The sequence below is a fragment of the Puma concolor genome, chromosome D3 (genome assembly GCF_028749965.1).
Source record: "Puma concolor isolate L17-30 chromosome D3, mPumCon1.1.hap2, whole genome shotgun sequence".
Lineage (NCBI taxonomy): Eukaryota > Metazoa > Chordata > Mammalia > Carnivora > Felidae > Puma > Puma concolor.
In genome coordinates this window covers 58,689,960-58,711,827 of record NC_141678.1, presented here as the reverse complement: position 1 = coordinate 58,711,827, position 21,868 = coordinate 58,689,960, and the positions used below count along the sequence as shown (strand labels likewise).

Below are 21,868 nucleotides of genomic sequence, written 5' to 3'. Positions count from 1 at the left end.
GGTAGCAGGTGGGAAGGAAGAAAATCAAATGTTAGGTAGTCCCTCAAAAATGATGAAAATACCCACTAAGAGAGGAGAAGTAGGGAAGGAGTGGAGAGAGGAAGGGAAGAGAAAAGGAGGGAGAAGATAGCTGTCATTTATTTCTTAAGCATTTACTGCGTACCAGGCACTGTGCTAAGAGCTTCACCTGAGCTATTGCATTAATCCTTCCATATTACCAAGGAGGATGAGCCTCTAGTAGCTCAAAGAACTGCCCCCATCTCATATGAGCAAGTGTTTGGCTAGGACTGAAACCCAGGCCTTCCAGCTAAGTCAGGGCTTGTTTCATTCAGAAGTATCTAGCCACTGCTTAAAAAAAAAAAAAAAAAATCACACCCCCCTCCAACTCTGAAGAGGGTTAGTGACCCAGCCTGGCCATGTAGGCTAATAAGCTTCGTTTCCACAGCAGCAGATCTTAATTAGGACCGAGGGCGTCCTCCCACCCTTGCCAGGCAGGCCTGGCATGTTGGTGGGAGCAGGTGAGACGGACAGGGGGCTCAGAAACAAAGAGACAGGCTGCCCTTGGCCGTGTGGACCTAAGGGAGCCCTGACCAGTAGGCAGGGGCAGGTTAGCCTCACACACTTTTCCATCTCGGTGATTTCTCTCTGCATCCATCCTGTCTGTCCACCTTGCCTGCCACAGCCCCAGGAAGCATCTGCCCACGCCAGTGGCCCCCAAACCCTCCCCCACTGCAGTGGGGGAGACAAGGGAAACCAGAAAGCTGACTGAGGAGTCCCTCCCTCCTGGAAACCAGCGGGTAGCCACCTTTCATCACCCCCCCCCCCCCGGGGTGGGGTGGGGCACCTTCATTGTTTATGCCAACTCACCCCCGCCCTGCATGTGAGGGGAAAGCATTCTGTAAACTTAGGTTGCAGCCAGCAAGGAGAGGGTGGAGGCTCGGAGAGGGATAGGAGCCAGAGAGAGGAAAGCAGAGAGAAGGGGAGGGGGCAGCCCCAGGCAGTCCCACCAATAGGCTCCGTCAGTGCCTCTGCCCGCTGTTGCCGTTCGCTGGGCACTGCAGAGCAGAGCCGCCTGTTGCATAGCAACTGCCCAGGGCCTGTTTGTGGGGGCTGGACCACGGAGGCTGCGCAGGCCGCAGAGGGGGCTGCGGGGACTGAGGCTCCCCGCCCCGCCCGCCTCCTCACCACGTGCGCAGAGCTCCCCACCCCACCCCCCACCGTGCCTGGAGCGCCAGCCAGCCGCACTCCCTGGCCAGGGTGTCCTCTGCCCTCCACCCACCCACCGCTTAGTGTGCTAGGATCCCACCCTCTTCTCCCCGATGTCCCCTTCTGAGCGGAAGGCCCACAAGGCCAGCCTTGAGCTGGGGCCAAGGGACAGTCTGCATCCAAGCATTAAAGCCAAACTGGGCAAGTTTTACTTCAATCCATCAAGTACATTCTATGCATAAGCCCTGGACTTCTGTCCTCACACGTGTGGGAGGGGACCCAGTACCAAGACCACGCTCGCTGGTTCTGATCTAAACATTCACCTGGCATTTCTCAGGCAGCCCTGACCAGACTCTGCTCCCCTGCACACATTGCCACGTATTTGCTCTTTCTGCGCGTGGCCCTAGTGAGCTATATTGTCCCTGCCGGAAACTGACAGGGGAGGCCACTGCCCACAGCACAAGCTCAGCCCCTCCTGAGGCCACACGGGGTCCCCCTGCCTCTGCTTGACTGCCTGGGCACTCACAACCCAGGCTCTGGCACCCTGCCCCCGAATGCCCAGCCCCGGTCCATACCCCACGGTGAGTCTGCTCATCTGGCTCATTTGGCTTCAGAGAGGACCTGAGGACATAAGCCACATCATGTGGTCAGCGTGAGGTCTGGAGCTTGGGAAGAACAGGACGGCTGTCGCCTACCACCATCACTCATGCCTCCTGTCCCCATCCAGGTACATGGCGCTAGCCCACACAGGTCCACACACTCTCATGTCCTGACTCAAAGCCAGGCCGGGGCGGGGTCACAGCCATGTCCTTGAGGTTGTCAGGTGTCTGTGCTCCTTCTGGTCTGCCTGCCCTTCATCCCTTTGAGGGCCACTTGTGACAGCAGTAGACCAAAGTAAGTCCAGAGGCGATGGCTCCCAAAGTGACAAGTGTGGCTGGGTGGACACAATCACCGAAGTCTCCAGTGGGGGGGAGGGGGCACCAAGGCTTAGGACTCTACTCTTTAGACAGGTATGAGAGGAGGTGAGAGTGGCAGTAAAGAAGCAAGGGGGGCCTTGTCACCAGCACAGAGACAGGGTTAGACATCTCTGTGGGTAACCCCGGAGGTGACCTCAAATACTTTGTCGAGGGGCAGGCCAAGGGCCTTGGCTGGCAGCCAGCCCCACCCAGGGGCAGCTCCTGCTCGCTGGGCTTTCAGAATGAGGAGAGGGGTGAAGAGCTGACGGGGCTTACATGCTGGTTTGCGTCCTGACCCAACAAGCATCAGATGGCCTCCTCAGAGCGGGGAGTGGGAACAGAACCAGATTTATTAAAAAATCTTATCTGGAGGGTTTGCATTTCAATGGGTTGTGGATTTGCATATTTTAACAATAACCCTGGGTTCTTCTGTCTGGTCTGCGCTCGCCGGCTGTCTTTCTAAATGAGGATCGAGGATCGCTGCTTCAATAAACCCTTCCTAATCCAAAGGTCCCACGACCTCACTTTGCTAGACGGGAGGAACTTTGGGCAGGAAGCAGGGCTGTCCAGCAGGTGACCACCTCTGGCCTCTGGACACTCCTGCCCCAGGAACGCAGCTGAGGCAAGAGGGGACAGTGCTGGTGATGGGATGTGCGTGGGGTTCTGGGTGTATAGCAGGGAAACAAAGCGGGTGTGGGCCTTCCCTCATAAAGGGAAGACAGACATTGAACAAATAAGCTTGCAAGTTTGGGACGGTAATGGTCCCTAACCGTGCCAGCAAGGCAACTGAAGGAAAGAATGAAAAGCTTGAAGGAATACTTCATTTAGGTTGCAAGGCCCAGGGGGAAGCTGAGACCTGAGGGAGAAAGGGCTGCTAGAGTGGCTGCACCCCCAGGGGCTGACTTCGGATGGGGAGGGCATGCCCTAGGAGGGGGCGCCACCAGCTGGCCTGGCCAAGGCGGGCCTCAGACACTGGACCGAGGTCCGAGGTCTCGGGTAAAGGCACGTATCTTGCAGGGGTGTCCTTAAGTCAGAACTTGATGATGACAACAGACAGGGTTCCTTGAGTTTCTAATCCCTCTTTATGGAAGGAACCATATGTGACTTATTAAGGAGATAATTAAAATATTAATATATTTACAACAAGCTACAAATAACGTGCACTTCTTCTGCCCTTCCCCTGCAATCCCTTCTCACCAGGGGACTGGGCAAAGCCCTAACCTTCTATTACAAGGTTACTGAGAACCTACTATGCACAGTGCTGGGAATCCATCGGGTCATGTGATTCAGAATCTGCCTTCCTGGGGCTTTAAATAAATAAGTTCTCAATTAATGGTAAAGTCCTATTTGCTAAGTCCTGGCAGAGGGCACAGTTGCTGGGGAGCTGCCCACCTACGGTCCCCACAATCGCGTGTGGGAGTGCACTTCCCTGCCCATACTGGATGGTTTCTTCCTCGCCACTAGCCTTTTATAGCAAAGGCTGAGAATTCTCGGTCTATTCTCCCAGAGTCACCCAAGGTTCATCTTCGAAAGATAAATCTATGAGTAACGATCTTTCTGTAGCAGGAGCGATGCTGAAAACACCTGATGGTCAAGGGAAGGCCTGGTGCTTGGAGTTGGTAGATGGAGAGAACTTCAGGGTGGTGGGGACACAGAAAGGCATCATCTACAAGGTAGCTTCGTGGGCACACGAGTTGTGCAGGCACACAGGCCCTGTACTCAGAAGGGTCACAGGCTTGGGGGTTAGTATTCTGCAGTCATTTTGAAATTCTTAAAAGTTTCTCTTGGTAGTTATGTTTCAAGCAAACGAAGTCTGTGGGACGAAGAAGCATGTGTAGGGGACTTATGCAAAGTTCTGCCTCCCACCATCTGCCCTGTACATGCACACCTTGGGCCCTTCAAGCCATCATTCTGCCCTCGAGGCCAGCCGGCAGTGGCCTGGTGCAGGTTAGGGGAGGGTTGGGTCAGGCCTACTCACCCTGTGGTACCCCAGGCTGGCAGCACTGTGGCATGTCTGATTTGCCAACAGAGGCCGTGTCTTCGCAAGAGTGAGCCTCTTGTCCAGGCAAGGTCTGGCATGTCCTGGCAGAACATTTACAATATCCTACCCAGGAGGTGGCCCGTGGGTAGAAATGAAGCCTGACTTGACTTCCCAGGGCCCACCCTATACTGGGTTGCAACATGTCCACATTGGTAGTCAGTGGAAGGGAGGGCCCAGCAGTCCTCAGGCCCAAGCTGCCACCACCCCCTGCCCCGACCTCCCCACCCCCCATGTTGCAGGGCAGGGCTCTGGGTACCTGTGAGGGTCTCCATGCCTGAGGGGACTCTCTATTCCTCCTTAGCCTTCCCGAGTCTGGCTTGCATTTGTCTCCTCTGGCCAGCTCAAGGCACCCTCCAGGCACAAGTCACAAAAACCAAACTGTAATTTTGGTGATTCTGCATAGGAGCTAAATGTTCTGATATTTGCATTTAAAACTGGCATTACACAAAATAAAGATGAATGGTAGGATCTATGCTAATAATTTACAATTTATATTTGTTTTTATTTAAAACGACGTCAAACAGCAAATAAAACGTACCATGACAAGCCAAGAAAAAGAGAGGCTGTGGAAGAAAGGAAAAGCTTTATATTTTAGCGCTTTAACGGTGCTTTTTCCCCTTGCTTTTTGAACTGCAAAATGATATCTCTCTTCCCAGAGCAGTATTGCTGCTGGGTTGGGGCACAATGGGCCCCAGCCCACAGGGTCTGCTGCTTCACCGTTTCCATGACCGACACGTGTGCTGGGTTTGGGGGCAGACAACATAAAAGCCGAGTTCTTTGGGGTGATGAGAACAAACAGTGGGAACTGATGAGGAATAGGAGCCAAGCGCGGGAGGGGGTGGGCAGGGACAGAGCTAAGAGCCACCGCCAGTGAACAAGACAAGAGTAGGCATTCCCACACTGCTCCCTGGCTTGGGGAGAAGTGAACCCGTCCGGTGAGCAGGGGAGCTGGGTATCAGCAGGCACTCACACATCCCAGAAGGAGCCTGAAAGGACTCTCGGCATTGAGGTTTGAACACCCACGCTGGAATTACATGTGGGGACTCAGCTGCTGGATAGAGAGCATACTGGCCATTCCTGTAGGCCACCACAGTATTCTCTGCCGCCCTAACCATCTTTCCCCCCTGCCGTGGCACTACGCGAGGCGTCGGTCCAGCCCTTCTGAGGCATTTCTGGCTCACATGCTGGAAAGCAACATGGAGGATGACACTTACTGAGAGGCTACCATGCCGAAGAGACCGCACTAGTGTCCTCCTCTGTCTTGTTTATTCCCAGTCTCTAACCGAAATGAATTATTTTAAGATGTCTGTAATGTCACACCAGTACTACTGAAACATGCACACACACACACACACACACACACTCCAGTGGAGCTCAGTCCTAAATTAGAGTCTAGGGGGTCTGTGAGTAGGAAACTGGGTCCCTGCTCCTGCTTGAGAAACAAGCACCTGTTTCTGTCTGCCACACACACACACACACACGCCCGCACGCACGAGAGAGGAAAGAGAGAGCTCTCAAAGTAGTGCAAGGCCATGTGTGACCAAGGGAGCTGAGAGATAACCAGGGAAGTCTTATTGAAGAATAGGAGGGTTTACATTGCCAGGGAGAGGTGACAGAGAACTTTCCAGGTCCTTTTATTTCTCAGACAGCCCTGGGTCAGCTGCACTAGGGCCCAATGTGAAGCAGAGGGCTTGGGTGCCTGAGAAGGCAGATGGCGGAGGGCCCTACGTGATCCTGCAGGTGTGAGGGCTGTCCCGAGTAAAGCAGGGGTGAGTTCACTAGTGGATGTCCCCAGGGCTCTCGCCAGCACTGGCTTTGACAATGAGGGACGGAGGGGCTCCGCTCCTGCCCCCAGACCTCCACACCAACTCTCAGGAAGATAGTTGCAGCAGAGGGGAAGCTGGGTGAAGATGGTCCCTACCTGGTCTGGTGGCAGAACATGTCTAAGAACCCCCTCGGTGGCCTCCTCTGCAGCCTGGTCTTGTTCTGGTGGGGTGTTCATTCCAGCCTTAGGGAGCCCCTTGCGGGGTGGGGAAGAGGGGACACACAGACAAGAAAATGGCCCTCACACAGGAACCAGCCCAGGTTGCACCAGGAAGGTAAGGAAATTCATGTCTGGAACTGGGGGTTATTCCGGGCCATCTTCCCGGATACGGGAGGGATGCCCCTGTACTCTGGCCCACAGGGGGCTGCGGACACCTGTGGACACCTGCGAGAGGTAGAAGTGGCAGCCAGGAACCGAGAAGGGAAGGAGGGAATATAGGAAGGGGAGAGAGAGTCAAGAAAGAGCCAGGCTGGCCTGTCTGTCAATCTGGCTGCCTGCTCACTGGCCACAGGCCTCTCTTTCCACAAGAAGCCACGTTGGACAGACAGGTGAAGCCTTTGGACCAGCTCAATCATCGTATTTATTCTAATTGTATCGTAATCGTCCCCAAGGAGCCTGGTTCAAATGAGCTTGACATTATTAAAATTTTAATGCCCAGTTTTCATAGCTGAATGAATATTTAAAGGGTATGTCCCAGCTTAAGTTATGATGATGAAGAAATTAATGGAATGTCTTGTTTAATGCATGGATATGTGTTGATGCAAATAGTGGCAGAGATGGGGAGGGGGAGGGGAGGCAGAAACAGGCAGAAGGAGCCACCAGCCCGCTCTCTGCTGCAGTAGGGACACAGAGGACCCCAAAACCTGGGCCAGGATTATTCGCTTCCCCTGACAGGACCCCGAGCTGGAAACAGAAACACAGTCAAAAGAGTTAGTGATGTCCCCAAAGACTGACCCCAGAAGCCTGCAGGGTGCATTCAGGGAGCTGTTCCTGACCCAGGGAAGGCAGCCCTGGGTTGCCAAAGCCCCCTGTCAGGCACTCAGAGGCACAACCCAGGATGAAGGCCACAGAGGGACACAGGCACACAGATGACACCTCAGCAAGAGAATCAGCAAGGAGGGCACCTGCACCCCAGGTCCCACTAGCCCCCAGCCCCAGGCCCTTCTGGAAAGACAATACAGTGACTGAAAGGGATGGCTGGATAAAGGAGGCACAGATAGGGGAGAGGAAAGGCACCAAGAAGCGGGCTCTAGTGTCCTTGAAGCATGGTGTTCACCTGTAAGGGATCGCCTGAGGCCATGTGGCCGACAGCTCCTGAGGCTGTGGCCAGCGTCCAAGCCTGCAAAGTTAGAAGAACAAGGAGATGGCAGTCCCCCTCCCACCATCTGACCCATCATCCTCTCTTGCTGTCCCCTTCCTCAGTGGCCATTTCTGCAGCCAGGCTGGCTCTGTCCACTTCCCCTCCTCAGGGAAGAACCAGGCTCTGGTGAGGCTGGACGGGGCTGGAGTCTGGAACAGGGAAGAGAGACACTGGCCGAGGGAGGAGATCTCCCTTGAGGCCCGAGGCGTCTGTGCAGAGCCTGCTCCAGCTGAGAAATCTTCCCAACTGAGCCTGACACTTTATTTCTGCTGAGAATTAAGAAAGCACCGGGCCGTATTTTATCTCTCCATCAAGGCTGGCACCTCTTCGACAGCCCTGCAAAGGCTGTCTGGATGCTGACCATCCCTAGATCATAATGAAACATGAAAAATCACCCCGGGAGCCACAGGTCCATGGGAACCGGTTCACTTCCGCTCCACGAGTCTGTATGGAGCACCCTGTGGGTGCCCAGCCTGTGGTTGAGGGCAGGTGGGAAACTGGATGAGAGCCTGGATCCCTGCTGCCAGGAAGCCCACTGTCAAATTGGAGCCTAGCACCGAGTCATGGAGGAGGTAGGGAGGACTGGGGTGGGCTAGGGGGGCTGGAGGGGCTGGAAATCAGGCCCAAGTCCATGAGCCTGGGGCAGAGTATTCTTGAATGCCTACATATACCAAGGACAGGGGGACAGGCTGGCTGCCTGAGGGTGGGGTGCCCCCTGAGGTGGAAGGCTCCATGCCCAGGCAGATTCCATTTGCCTTATTTAATTTATCTTGTTTACTTTAGGGCTATTCCAGGAAGGAGGGACATTCTAGAAAAGGGTTGGATCCTGAGTCCCAGAAGGCACCGGATGGGACACAAGGAGTCCCCTGGCCCCCTCCTGGAGCCCTTCCCCAATAGCCAGAAGCCTGCTGGGGCTTCTGTGCCCTTTGCTCAAGAATTGCAAAGGAGGCTGTTTAATGGGGCCCCACGACCCCCTAAATGAAACCAGGATCTTCATTATGTCTCTCTTCCTTCTCCCTGTGATTGGAGCTTTCTATAACATACAATTTCCTCTGCTGGCAGGGCTTACGTACTGAGCACCTTTTTCCCTCTCAACTCCAGAAGGCGTGCCAAGTGGGGACCTTGTGGCAGACAATGACATCCTGACCCCCTCTCGGTGGACTGGCCCCCAGAGTCCTGTCTGGCCCCCCGCAGGCCACCTGTGTCTCATTTCCTCTGCTCCATGCCCTGCCTCCTGCCTCTCTGTCCTTCCTCGTGGTGGCTCTGCCCTTCCGCTGGCCTTGTCTTCACCTTGCTGAGTCACAGGCACCCACGCTCCCCCACCCACTTGTCTTGACGCAGCCACAACTCACTTCGAATCCTAGACCAGAAGGCCCGAGGAAGCTTGTGACTGGCTAGTCCGGCCTCCGCACACACACACAGGAGGGGAACTGGCAACACAACGTCACCTGGTGCAGGATTGGAAGCCTAGACACAGCCCTGGCAGCTCGGGTTCCTGGGCTCATCTTGCCGTGGGGGCGGCCCTGCCTCAGCTTCTCCATCCATGAAGTGGGGGTATTAGTCCCTGCCCTGTCTGCCTGTCGGGGTTTGTTTGTACGCGAAATAAAAATGCAGTAAGGGATAAGGGAGGTACTTGACAGGCGAAAGCACTGGAAAAGACATAAAGTAGGATTCCATTTGCGTGATTCCTTCCATTTTTATGGTCTGAAATATCTTGGGGCCTCTGGGCTGGAGAGCCCACCCCGTGGCCTCCAGCAGCGGCGAGGATTAAAGACAGGCGCCGTAGCCGCCGATGCTTGGAGTTCAGAGACCCCTAGTGGCCTGAATGGAGCACTGAAGCGGATCCCCGTGAGAGAGCCCGGCTCAGGGAGGCGTTGGCGGGGGGGGGGGGGGGGGGGGGGGGGGGGACAGGCGGTGTCCTGTTGTCCTCCTGGCTCCCTAAATACCACGGGAGATGGGTAGCTGTGCCCACCCCACACCCCCCCCAAGGGGACAGCCCTAGCCGCACACTTGAGTTCGGCTTCAGCCGGGAGCTGGGTGGCCCAGAGCCTCAGGACCCCTGGCACCCACAGCCCACATTTGGGAGACGGCTCAGGGTAGCCAGAGAGCAGCTTGTTTCGGCAAAGCCAGCTGTCTCCAGCAAGATCATAATCTCTGGCCAGAGATGCGCTGTGAGGACACCTCAGATTCTGATGTCACAGGCTAGCAAGAGCTGTTCAAAGCTGGGAGGGGGGGCATCACAGAGTGTCCAGTCCAGAGAAGCCTTCCCGAGACAATGGAGCCCTGGGGACTGCATAGGAAAGGGGAGATGGGTGGGGCTTTGCTGCCCGCGTGCAGCTGCATTGGGGAGCAGTGGTGTGGGTGTATGTGTTGGTGGGTGTGGTCCTTGCACCTGTGTACCTATGAACACCAGTTACCTTTGGGTGTGGGTGTATGCCCCCTCACCCCAGGCCTGCTCTGACACTGTCCCTTGTGCTCTGTTGCAGATGAACCGGCCGATCCAGGTGAAGCCAGCGGACAGCGAGAGCCGAGGAGGTAGTAGCTGCCTGCGCCAGCCCCCTTCACGTGAGGGCTCACTTGTCTCTGCCCCCCTCCCCCGACCCGACCCTTCCTCCCTCTCCCTGATGCAGTGATGCAGCGACTTCCTGCCACCACCCCCCCCCCCACCCGAGCCCTAGGGATCTCATGGCTGGGAATTGGGACAGGGCTATGGAGCTCTGGGTGACTGGTGTGGGGAGAGAGTGAAGGAAAGTGGGGAGGTGATTGGGGTCTGCAGATGGGGTTCCTTCCTTCCTGTAAGTAAACGATTAGCAGGTCCTGGGGTACTCTTCTGCCTCCTTTAGGAAGTCCAAAGGGTGTGCCCACCTCCATGTCACCCAGGAAAGCCCCCTATGATGGAGCCTGAAAAGTTGAAAGGGTGCCAGGCTGGACGAGAGGAAGTGGATTGTAGCCCTGCCCTGGGAAGGTTCAGACCACACTGGGCAAATCTGAGAAGGGCCGCCATGAGGGCTTGGGACCACTGAGGTCAAGATTCTGGAGACAGATCCAGGCAGACAGGGAGATGTCTGGAAAGGGACAGAATAGGAGGATACAGCCGCACCCCACAAGCATAGAGCTCCATTCCCCAGGGAGGTTCTGTCCCCTCCACTGCACACAAAGGCTCCACCAGGCCACGCTTCTTGCTCCCTCTGCCAAGCGCCTTCCCCCTGGGTTCTGTGCCGGGACAGGTCACATTCCTCTCAGCTTAGACAGGCACTGAGGAATTTCTCTCTCCTCTGTCCTACCTCCCTACAAAAAGTGTTTAGGAAATTAAGGGAAAAAGGTAAAATAGGCAAAAGATACTCGCAAATTCAGAGTCAAGATCCTCATCCTGAGAGAACTGTAGTGTGGCCACAGGTCCTGCCTGCCCCTGGGACCTGTGGTCCTTCCAGCTCAGGCTGCTGCCCAGAGGGACCCTGGGCACGGGACCCTGACCTGGCTGTAAGGCCTCTGTGTCTGAATTGGGCCTCAAATCCCACCCCTACCTCCTAGAGCCCAGCTGGTGTCTTTGTGCTGCCCCGAGGGGCCCCCTGGCCCAGGGCACTGACATGCCTCCCTGTGGTCTTCTGAGAGCTTCCCATCCTGAGAACCCCGAGAGTGGAGGTGGGTCAGTTGAGATGTAAAAATGGCTCAGGGGTTAAGGGCCCAGGTAAGCAAAGCCCACCTGGTTTGTGCTATTTGCTCCTGCCCCTTTCCTGGCAGTCCAGTTACTTTGGTTTTCTGCACACACAGAGTCTCCTCAAATACCCAGTCCTAGGCATCCTTACCCTGGTGGTAAGGGTACTGTCCCATCTCACAAAGGACTTCTTGGTGGCACATGGTGGAACCAGGGGCCTCTCCTAGAGACTGTCTCCGGGAAGCAGGCCCAGCAGGCCCCAGGCCCCAGGTCACCCCAGTCATGCAGTGACTCACCTGTAATACCCTGTTCATGCAGCAGGGCCAGGATGTAGTGAAGAGTCCCTCTCCCTGGTGGGGAGAAACTCTGGTGTATAGGAAGGTAGCTCGAGCAGTAAGCGGCACCTGCAGTCCCAGAGAAGGGGCCCCGAAGTAAGTGGGGGACGCCAGAGACCTTGAGCAGATGGCACCTGAGCTGGCCTTGAAGGAGGGGAGTTTCCACCCCTGGAGAAGAAGTCAGGGTGGCATGAACAAGGCCCCACAGAGGGAGGCCCCTGAGGGGGCGTAGGGGGCCCCTCGCGTGCAGAGCAGACAGCTCAGAGTCCGGCTGGTTTTCTCCAGAACCGGAGTGGGGTGTCAGAAGACGCCGTGCCCGGCGAGGCCGCGCTGAGCTCCAATGCAAACCCTTTCTCCTTCACTTGCCTTGGAGGCAATAGCTCTCTGACTCCAAGTTGCTAACCTCATCTCCTTTCTGCCATATATCTCCTGCCGCTGACACTTGCCCCAAACCAGATTAATCAGCTCTTTTATTCTTCCTGCGGTGGAAAGGGGGGAAAAAGAGCCAAACCTAAACATCTATCTATTAATTGCATATTCAATATTAAACAGTGAGATGATCCTGAGTCAGCACTATCACCAAGCTATTTAACAAAAAAAAAAAGTCAGTTTAAAATAATTTAATATCCATTAAATACTTTTTCTGGTGGGAAGAGGATGGGGAAGAGGTGAATGTTAAAAAAGATGAAAGAAATGGGAGCAGAGAAGGGTGTGAAAGGCGGCTGAGGGAAGAGCAAGGTCTCAGGTGAGAGAGGCAGAGCCAGGCTGAATAAGGATCTCCTGGACCACCCCATGAGACATGAGAGACCACAGCTGGAGGGGGTCAAAGAAGAGAGCTCACTGTGGCCTGGAGCAGGCAGGGAGGGCTTCCTGGAGGGAATTGGACAGAGAGGTATAGACTTGGTGGGAATAAGTGAGGGCACAAAGTGAAAATGGAGCCCTGAACACAAGACCAAGGGGTTGGACCTGTCTCCATGAGAAGCAGGGAACCCTGATCCTGGTGGGGGCACCAGGCAGAGAGAAGGCATCATAGCCATAATGCCCCTGTGCAGGGAGAGAGGTGTTGGCCCCTGCTATTGCCACCAAGAGCCAGGGCTCCAGTTAGGCAGGGAAGGAAAACCCAAAGAGAAAGAGCCTCCCCAGGAGCCATTTCTCTGCAAGGAGATTCCAGTTAACCCCACAGAGCTCTCTGGAGCAAGTTATATTTAAATTGAGTCACCCTCAAATCAGCAAACCAATTCATGAACCGGAGGAATGAGGCAGACTAGGGACAGAGAGGAACCTGGGAGCCCCCCACCTGTCCTGGTCATCTCAGAGGCAGTGACCCTCCCTAAGGCATGCACTTGAGTTCCTCTGCCTCCCGGCAGGCAGGTGTATCTGCCCAGTGAGCTGGTTCATGGTCAGCATCTGAATTGGGTCTCACGGCTGCAGGGGCCCTTCAGCCACTGGGTTTCACTCTCAGTATCTGGATTAGCACCCACAATGTGCTGCCCTGTAGCTCTAACCTCCTCCCCATCCTCCCTGGTCCCAGCTCAGGGGAGCACCAAGGCCAGAAGACAGGACAGCCCCCTGCCCCAGGCAAATGAGGCTCCTGTAGCCAGGTATGGGCACCCCTTTGAGTCAGTCAGGCTCTGAGCACCCTGGCCTTGGTCAGAAAACCTGCTGGGGGGCCCCCTGGGCTGGACTGGAGGAGGCTGGGGCTGGGGAGTGTGCCCACCTCCCTCAAAGGGCCCAAGAGGGAAGAAGTGGCTGAAGTCTGGATTAGGTGTAGCCAATATTGGTCTGATCCCACCCCACCCCACCACTGCCAGACACACACCGTCACCAGAAACCACCCCTATGTTTTCTCAGCAACCATCGACGGGTCAGAAGTTTCAGTTACTGTGGGCCTTATCCGTGCTGTGTTTGGAAGAATTCTGGGAGACAGTCACACATGCTGCACCCCTGCCCCGCCCTGACATGCCATATACCCACACTGACAAAGGCACCCACACAGACCCACACGCATGGAAAATAAACGTCCCCACTGGGAACAGAGTGGCTGGGGGTGAAGCAAAGACTGGGGCCACTTGATTTTATCTCAACATGAAATGACAGAAAAAAACAACAACATGGGGGGCTGATGAGCCGGAGAAGTTAGGAGTCAAGATGGCTTGGGAGGAAGTCCCAGGAAAGAAGGTATTGGGGTTGCCAAGGGGCCGCCCACCCCTCAGAAGGGGTAGGTGTGGCACTGGGGAGTCCCTCCAGAGGGAAAAGTGAGCAAGGCTGAAAACTGTGTTCTAAGGCCTGCCACCACGGCCCTCGCCCCTCTGCAGGGCCTGGAACTGGAGACCACACACACACACACACACACACACACACACTCCAGAGGACTCAGGCTTTGGCTGGAACATGTGAAGCCCCAGCTGGGGGAGAGAGGTCACAGCTCATGATGGGGACTGCTGAGGGGCTTCCAAGGCCCCTCCCTGTCCAGGAAGGCCTGAGGAGGCTCAGAGAAGAGGGGCCACAGGGGCAGCTGTGACTGAATCCAAGCAGGGAGCCTGACGGAGGCCTGATGATGGCGGAGGGTGGATGTGATCAGGACGACTGAGCTCCCTGTACAAAGTCCTATTGTCCCCCACTGGCTGCAGGGCCTGGGGGAGGCTCAGGACAGACTGAGGGGGGTGGCCCTGAGCTCCAGCCCTGGAGGGGTACTTGCAGTAGTAAGCCACCATCTAGGGAGCACCTATGGAAGCTTCTAGAGGGTGAAGGAGCTTCTTTTAGGTACCCCCCCCCACCCTGCCCCGCAAGTCTTTCAGAATTGCCTGGGTTGAAGGTCTCCACAGCAGGTTCCCTTTCCTCCCTCTGCTTTTCCAGAACTGGGGGCCCACACACGCGTGCTTCCCTCCCCAGCCCCCTCTTTCCCTCCTGTATCAGTCGTTGGGGGGGAGGGTTGGGGGGAAGCCTGGCAGGACTAGGAGGGCACAGGAGGGCTGGGGGCAGGTGTGACAGCCTGGGAGTCATTCCGTGTGCACTCAGTCCCCGAGGCAGGTGCGGGCCAGTCAGTCAGCCAGTCCTGCAGCCCATCACTGCTCCCCCGTTCATTTAATGGCATCTTTGGGGCCGCTATGCCCCCCTCACTGTGGCCGGCACTCATGTGGCAGTGGAGTCCCGCCGGGCTGGCTAATGAGGTTGGACACAATGCATGTGAACGCGGCTCTGAGGCCCTCCCCGAGGCCACGTTCCCCACCAGAAAACCGTGGCTGATTCAGTCCCCCCAGCCTTTCCACCATCTGTAGCCCCATCGGTTCCTGCGGCTTTTTAAATCCTATTAAGTTCCTCATTTCTCCTCCGAGCATTATTTTATTTCTAAACAGACGCAGACAACGTGCTAAGGGAGGCCAGGGAGACCAGCTGAGGGGCATGGGCAGCTCCCTGCTGTTGCCAGGTCCCGGGGCCCCAGGAGACCCATGGCCACACTGTCAACCTCCCCAGGCTGGGTGCCTCACTTCCAGACTTTTCTAGCTATTCAGTCCCATACTCTAGGTAGGCAATTTAGCGAGCGTTTAGAGGAAATAGATGTGCAGGCTGGTCCCACCGTATGAAAATTCAATAGAAGTTTCAATTTTCTCATCTTAGATGCCAACAACTGTCTCACTGACAAAAGCTTCTGGGTAGACAGAAATCCCTCAGGATTCTGTTAGGAACCCTCGGCCCACACGGGATGGAGTACACAAAAACATAAAGCTAAAGGGCCGTGGCGGGGGGGGGGGGGGTGGGCACAGTACAATGAAGATTAATCTGAAATTATACCAAGACAGTAGGAAACAAGGTTTAAAAAAAGAAACCGATTACTCTAGACAGCCTCCCCCTGGAGATGCAGTGCAGCAGGGGAGAGGGGGAAAGTGTGAGGAAAGGCTTGAAGACCAGTGTGAACTCCCTGTGGGGACCTCCTGGGTGAGGCTCCCCTAGGGGTGGGGTAGGGTGGGCAGAGCCTGAAGCCAAAGAACAGCGTCACTAGGACAGTCAAGTCCCACAGGCTGAGCCTTTCCACCTCTGTCCCCGTCTCTCCCCTTTGAGGCATCAGAGCCTCCCCCGGGTCAAGCACGTTCTGACCTCTACTTTGGGGCTCTGGGTTTGTACCCTGCCTGAAAGACACCAGAATGAGCAAAGCTGACCCCAGCCCAGCCCAGGGGGTACAATCCTGGGCTGAGAAGGGGTCCGGCGACTGCTGCCCCAAAGCAGACTTCTAAAAGAAAAGCGATCTGTACCTCAGAGCAAAAAAGGCTCTACCCTCATCAGGCCCCATAGAAGGGGCTGTGTCTCCCCACAGAAGGCCTGAAAGCTGGGCAGCGTGTGTACTCCATTGTGGGCCCGTGATGCCTGTGTGTGATTGTGTATGTGTTGGGGGAGTGCATTTCCTTCTTTTGCACACACACCCCCCCCCCCACCAGACCCTACAGACCCCTTAGCTCATGGGGACAGTGACATCCTCCTCCTCCCTTCCCACAGCCATGTCTGGGCCCAGAGATGGGCAAGGGGTGGTGGTGAACCTTTGGCTGGGGAATGGCTAACTTCCCTGTTGGACAGGGAACCCCGAGGCCTGGAGAGGCCCCTGGAGCCATATGTCCACCCTCCCCCATGAGTCTGCCTCTCACCCTGCCCCTCCTGTTTTTAAAAACTATCAAGAAGAAAAGCAACTCCACAGTCCATTTGGGCCTCCTTCTCCGGAGCTCAGAAACCCTGTTTCCCCATCCCCACCAGAATGTCTCAAGCTATAGATTGTAATGATTTCCCTTAAACCCCAGCCCCAAAGCCAAGGTCCCGGCTGATCTTTCATGTACCTGAATTCTTGATTTATTTTGGACTGATCTTGAAGAAAAGCCATTGCAGCTTTCAGCTCAGGAAGTTTGAGTCAGACATAAGACAGCAGGGCCCAGACAGTGTTTAGGGAGCAGCCTGGGTAGGGGTCACTGTCGCCCTGCCTGACCCTGTGATGTGCCTCTGGGAAGGGCTAAAGGATTAGACACCTCAGAGCCAAGCCAAGTGGCCCACCAAGGGCTTGGATTCTTTATGGGCAGGAAGTTCTACCATGTGTCTGACCACCATCCTTCCGATTTTTGGTAAAGCATTTCCAACTGTTAGGTTCCCTAGATCATCATGCAAGGTCTCCCTGACCCGGGATTTTATTCTTCATAATTCCTGTTCCTTAAGAATCTTCGACTCCTTTCTTTCCCAAGCCCCTTAAAAAGAAAGAAATTTTAAAACTCCAGGAAGCTTCTCTAGTTTACACAACTGAACCCAAACAGCAGCTTCGGGGAAGACAGGTCTTTCTGCTTGGGGAAGGAGGTGGCTGGTGAGAAGGGTCCCTAGTGAGGCCCCCACAAAGGCTCCAGCGGGCAGGCACGCATTATAAATACCTCAGTAACTCCTGCCATAGGTGTGAAATTATAATTAACTGCAAACCTGCTGAGTTTCAATGGACTTTAGATTTTCAGCTGGGGAAAGGGGTGTTGATTGATCTGCATTTTGTTTTCGAGGGTTTTTTTAAATCCATTCGGCAAGTTAAGTTGAGACTCGCGGCTCCTCGCCAAATTCCCTCTGGCCCCGGCTAATTTAGCAAAGGATTGTTTCAGAGGAAATGGGATATTAATCATTGCAAATGGGCTCCTGGATGATATTTAGAAGCTGCCGCATGTGTGCCCAGGCTGAAGGGGCTGATGACAGGAATCGGAATGGAATGACAGAGAGAGGGGACCGTGGGCCTCTGTCTCCCACCCAGTTTCCACTCCCGTGGCCTCCTGTGGCAGGCACTGTGTGGGCATACGGGAGGAAGACCCCTACTTCTGCAGGAGATGGGCAAGATGAGAGAGAGAGAATGTTACAAGCAGCCCTTCCTGGGCCAGGCGGTCCTCAGCACCGCACTGAGTCAGCCCTGGCATGGCCGAGACGTATCCAGTGCCCACCTAGCCCCTAGCACACTTGGGCAGCCTTAACAACACAAGAGTGGGATGGGGCAGGGAGAGGTAGCATGGATCAGAGAGATCAGAACCAGTAACGCCTGCTTGGCCTTCAGAGGCGAGGGGATTTGAGCAAGGAAGGGCAAAACTTCCAGATGGGAAAATAACCTGAGCCAAGGCAGGTTTGGAAGATGCCGAGAGGCCAGAATGAGGGGTCCTCCTTGGGGGGAGGATGAGATATGGGAGCATTGATTCCAAGGTGCTTTAAATGCATTTCGGCCCAGGGACACCATCTAAAGCTCTGGGGCAGGGATGTTCCACCAGCTGTGGGACGGGAGCCAGAGCAGGGAGACCAGCAGCACAGTCCCGGGCACCATACCCGGGTACTCTGACTCCACATGTCCTGCCCTTCCCACAGTGATGCCTCACGACCGCCTTTTGTAGAGGGGATGATGACACCCCCTTGGATCTGCCATAGGTGGGGTGCAGTTGGCAAACTGTGGAATCTTCCCTGATGACAATAGCTGCAATTATTTTATTCTTAGGGTCCGGTCCATGGGGAATGAGAGGAGGTGACAGTTGGGGCGGGGGGTGGTGAAGACCTTTGACAGGCGTGATTAACAAAGTGCAAATAAAAATCATACTGCCTAGGGCCTGAGCGGCACTGAGCATGTGGATTACCACACTGGGGCAAGAACAAGGAAGGCTTCCTGGAGCAGGTGATTACTGGGATAACAGGTTTACCAAGAGGTAGCATCTAGGGTGAAGTGTCACAGGCAAAGAAATGAAAACCAAGACAAGCAAGGCAAATATGTGGCATCTGAGATCTTTTAAAAATAATATAAGAACAACTAGCAGTGCCTGACTGGCTCAGTCAGTAAAGCATAGGACTCTTGATCTTGGTGTCAGGAGTTCAAGCCCCACGTGGGGCATAGAGATTAATTTTTAAAAATTTTAAAAAGATAGAGTTTAAAAATAAAATAGAAGAACGGGTTTGGCTGGACAGGAGTGTCCACTTTCTGGAAGAATCAGATTTGGCACATTGTGGGTCTCCTTGCTCCTTACATTCCAGGGCATGAACATTTATGCTCATGCACACAGTGTCTGAGTCAGAGATGGGATCCTGTCCCTTCTCACCCTTCAGTCCGAGTTCACCAGGCCTGTCCCGGAGTGTCGTTTCTCTGTGTTATGAGTCTGCTCGGTCTTCCTGATCAGACGTGCTCTGCCTTCTGGGAGAGAGGTCGCTCCTTCCCCACCCAGCCCAGCCCAGCACACATGGGAACCAGGCACGCAGCACCTCCACTTTATGGAAGGGAACATGAGGGCTCAGAGAGGAGAGGTAGGTATCCACGCAGGCAGTAACCAGCCTTTATACCTCAGCCTTTCCTGGCCGGCTTCTATGACTTGCTGCCTTCTCGCGGGTCTGTGCTGGGGTGCTGGCACCCACAGCAAGCTCTCCCTGTGTCAGTGCCACCCATCAGATGCACAGAGGGTGAGGAGGGACCACAGCCTTTAGGATGGGCTCTCCAGCATTTCACTCCCCTCACCGAGGCCCTCTGGGGGGACTTAGGGCGGGTCTGACCTGGGTGCAAGCCTAGTCAGAAGGAACATGAGCCTGTCTGTGGCACGTCGAGCCTGGAGGCTCAGCTGAGAAGGGCAGGTGGAGAAACTCCATAACTGCCCGGCAGAGGAGAGCCCAGCTGGGCACTCAGGGCCTTGTCTGTCTGGGCCTGGTGAGGAGAAAGGCTTGGTGGAAGCTGACTTCAGCAAGGACCATCCAGTGCAGGTTTTCTTTTTGACAGACCCATGATCCCCCCATCACGATGTCACATCACAACACTGGGTAACTGTCCCAACTGTCTTAAGAGGTCTAAGGCTGGACATAAATGGCCAATTGCTGAGAAGAGATGGTCTCTGCCCCTGGAGAGCTGACCATGAAAGACAGATGTGACGGGGTCCCAGGAAGACACCTTCAAGGCTTTGCTGAGCTACAGGCCCTAGAGAAGCTCTCAGTCTGGTGGGGAGATCAGTTCATGGCCTCACGGGCACCAGATGAGCAGTGGAGACAGTGAGCCTTAGCTGGCAGAGGTGACAGCTGGGCAAGGCAGAGCAGTCAGGGTAGGCTTTCTGGAGGAGGCTCTCTGTTACACAGGATTAAGGCTGACAAGGAATGGAGGCCCCGTGGCCTAGAGCCTATCCAGGAAAAATGAGGAAACCAGTTGGCCTGAGGGGAGGGTTTCAAGGAATGCCCTGCTAAAGAATTGGGGGTTTTCTGGAAGATGATAGGGAATCTGGAAGAGGTTGGTGATTGATGGGAGCTGGACCTGGGAAGACTGGCCACCCACACAGAAGACTGGACAGGGTGTCAAGGAGACCAAGGACAGATGGATGCATGTGCCGGGGGTGAGGGGATGGGCAGGGGGCAATGGGAGTTAAACTGTAAGTTCAAGAGCCCTATTGTCACCATGACACCTAAGCCCCAAAGCTGTCCTTGCCCTGCCCAATACCTGATGCCTTTAGACCTCCAAGTACACATCCACTTTCAGACACACACCCGCTCTTGGATGGTCCTCTCTGACCCTTCTCAGCTGCCCAGCTCCACGTGGTCAGAGCCCTCATCAGGGTCCATCCTGCTGGCATCCTTCTTCCAGCTGTTCCTCACTGGTCTTCCTGGCTCAGAGCCCCTTTCCGGCCCTCTGCCTGAGCCATAGCGTCAGGCAGCGGATGTTAGTTTCTCATCTCTCCGCGGAGATGGTGTCTTCTTTGGGGGCAGGTGTGTCTGGCTGTCCACAGAGTCTGGCTGGGCACCAGCCTCCGGCAGGCCGCCCTCGGCGCTGGCACCACGAGGCCAGGCTCACACTCATGTCTCTAAGAAGAATCTTCTCCACCACGCTGACTCTCTGCTGGCCTAAAAGCAGCCCCCTCTTGGGTCTCCCCACCCCCGCAGCCCCTCCAGAGTCAGGCCCACAGGCAGGGGGCCGAGGTGGGCAGTGGGGCGGGTGCCACTGACATTGGCATTCTCCTTGCAGCGCATCTTAATAATTTAATGGCTATTAGCAGGGCCTCCATGGTGGTGGGGGAGGGGTCGCAGGGGGAAGATTTATAGAGAGAATTCACTCCAGGTTGGGGTTTTGTCTTCCTCTGTTTTCCTGGCATTTATCATGCATGTTTTAATTTGGATCGGAGAGTTGCTACCATCTGGCCATTATCGCAAAGAAATATTCATTTTCACTGAGTGACACAGGCTCCATTCATCACGGAGTGCGCTGATTGCCCCGCGAGTGTGGGGCTGAGCTTTCTCCTTCATTTGAAATGAACCTTGAGCTATGAGCAGGTCTCGTTTGTAGGGAGCAGAGGCATGGGGCCAGTGGCTGCCCTGACGCCCCCCCACCCCCACCCCGGCCAGGTGGGTAGGGAGCGTTTTGGGGAAAGGCCAGGGTGGGAGTGGGAGAAACAAGCCGTCTTCTGCCACCAAACCCCTTCCACCTGCCCTCACCTCTCCTGGGTTGGGGTACTGGTGCCCCCCATAGTCTCGTCCCATGTTTCTGACAGCCAGTCCCCCCACCGTGTCCAGGGCAGTCCCCAGGCCAGGAGACAGACATGGCAAAGGTGGCCCCTCTGCCTGGTCCCTGAGCCCTGGGCATCTGATAAATGTGCTGATGCGGGCCTGCCAAGGGTGGATTTGCCTCAGCAACCTTGGTCTCACAGAGTAGCATTCTGGTAGTGTCATTTCAGGTCAGGGCTGTGTGGGGGACAGAAGGGCTCCTCGTTCTCCTCTCATCACGTTATGGTGGCACCATCAGGGCTGGGCCTGTGAGAAGAGACGTGTCTGCCTCCAATTGGGACGTTTCCAGAGTGTCACCCTTGTACCCACCCTTGTTGCTCACTGCAACACGCCATCAGGGGCCGCTGATGTCAGCGAGGGGCATGGAACCAAAGGCATCCCAGGGGGGCATAATGGACCATCCCTCACCGGGTGGAGCCCCACCTCATACCCCCTTAATAAGCAGGCAGCCACATCTGCAATAGAGAGGAAGGAGGAGAAAATATCTTCTCAACCATTTTAAATAGTGAGTCAGGGCACCTACAATTTATAGGGCCCTTCTGTATTTCCTGCCCCCATCGGGATTCAGATTCACAGTATGAAGACATCAGCTGAGCAGTGCCCCTCAGCCCCAGCATTAGACACCCACAGGAGGGGAGCGAATTAAAACCAGAATCAGCTTCATGGGGGAGATACTTGCTTTGCCAAAAAGGTAAAATCAGACAGCGGGGCCAATTTTCATCTTCAGAGGTTCCTCTTTCCGAGATCTTGGCAGGAACCCAGGGGCCAACTGGCTTTCCATGATCTCTGTACTGGAAACTGTGGCCAGACGTCGAGGCCCTGACCCCCCTCTAGGACCCAACCCAGGTTTGACCAAGACCCAGGGGACTGTGCTGAGGTAACAGGAATCCAAAGGGAGGCCTCTGCAAGCTTTACTGTCCCTTCCCCATCAGAGAAAGGAGCCACAGGCCTTGTGTGCTCTACACATCCCATACATCATGGGTAAG

General features: G+C 55.3%; 1 protein-coding gene across 50 annotated transcripts in view; it reads left to right on the top strand.

Moving 5' to 3' along the window:
* Positions 1–21,868, top strand: part of CELF4 (CUGBP Elav-like family member 4) — a 298,102-nt gene that overhangs the window by 214,358 nt on the left and 61,876 nt on the right. For 27 of the 50 annotated variants that reach the window (XM_086682832.1, XM_086682818.1, XM_086682830.1 and 24 more), the window contains exon 3: positions 9,875–9,953. In XM_086682832.1, the coding sequence (XP_086538958.1) occupies positions 9,875–9,953 (79 nt within the window). The remainder of the gene's footprint in view (positions 1–9,874; positions 9,954–21,868) is intronic. The other 23 variants (XM_086682824.1, XM_086682840.1, XM_086682838.1 and 20 more) reach the window with 1 other exon arrangement.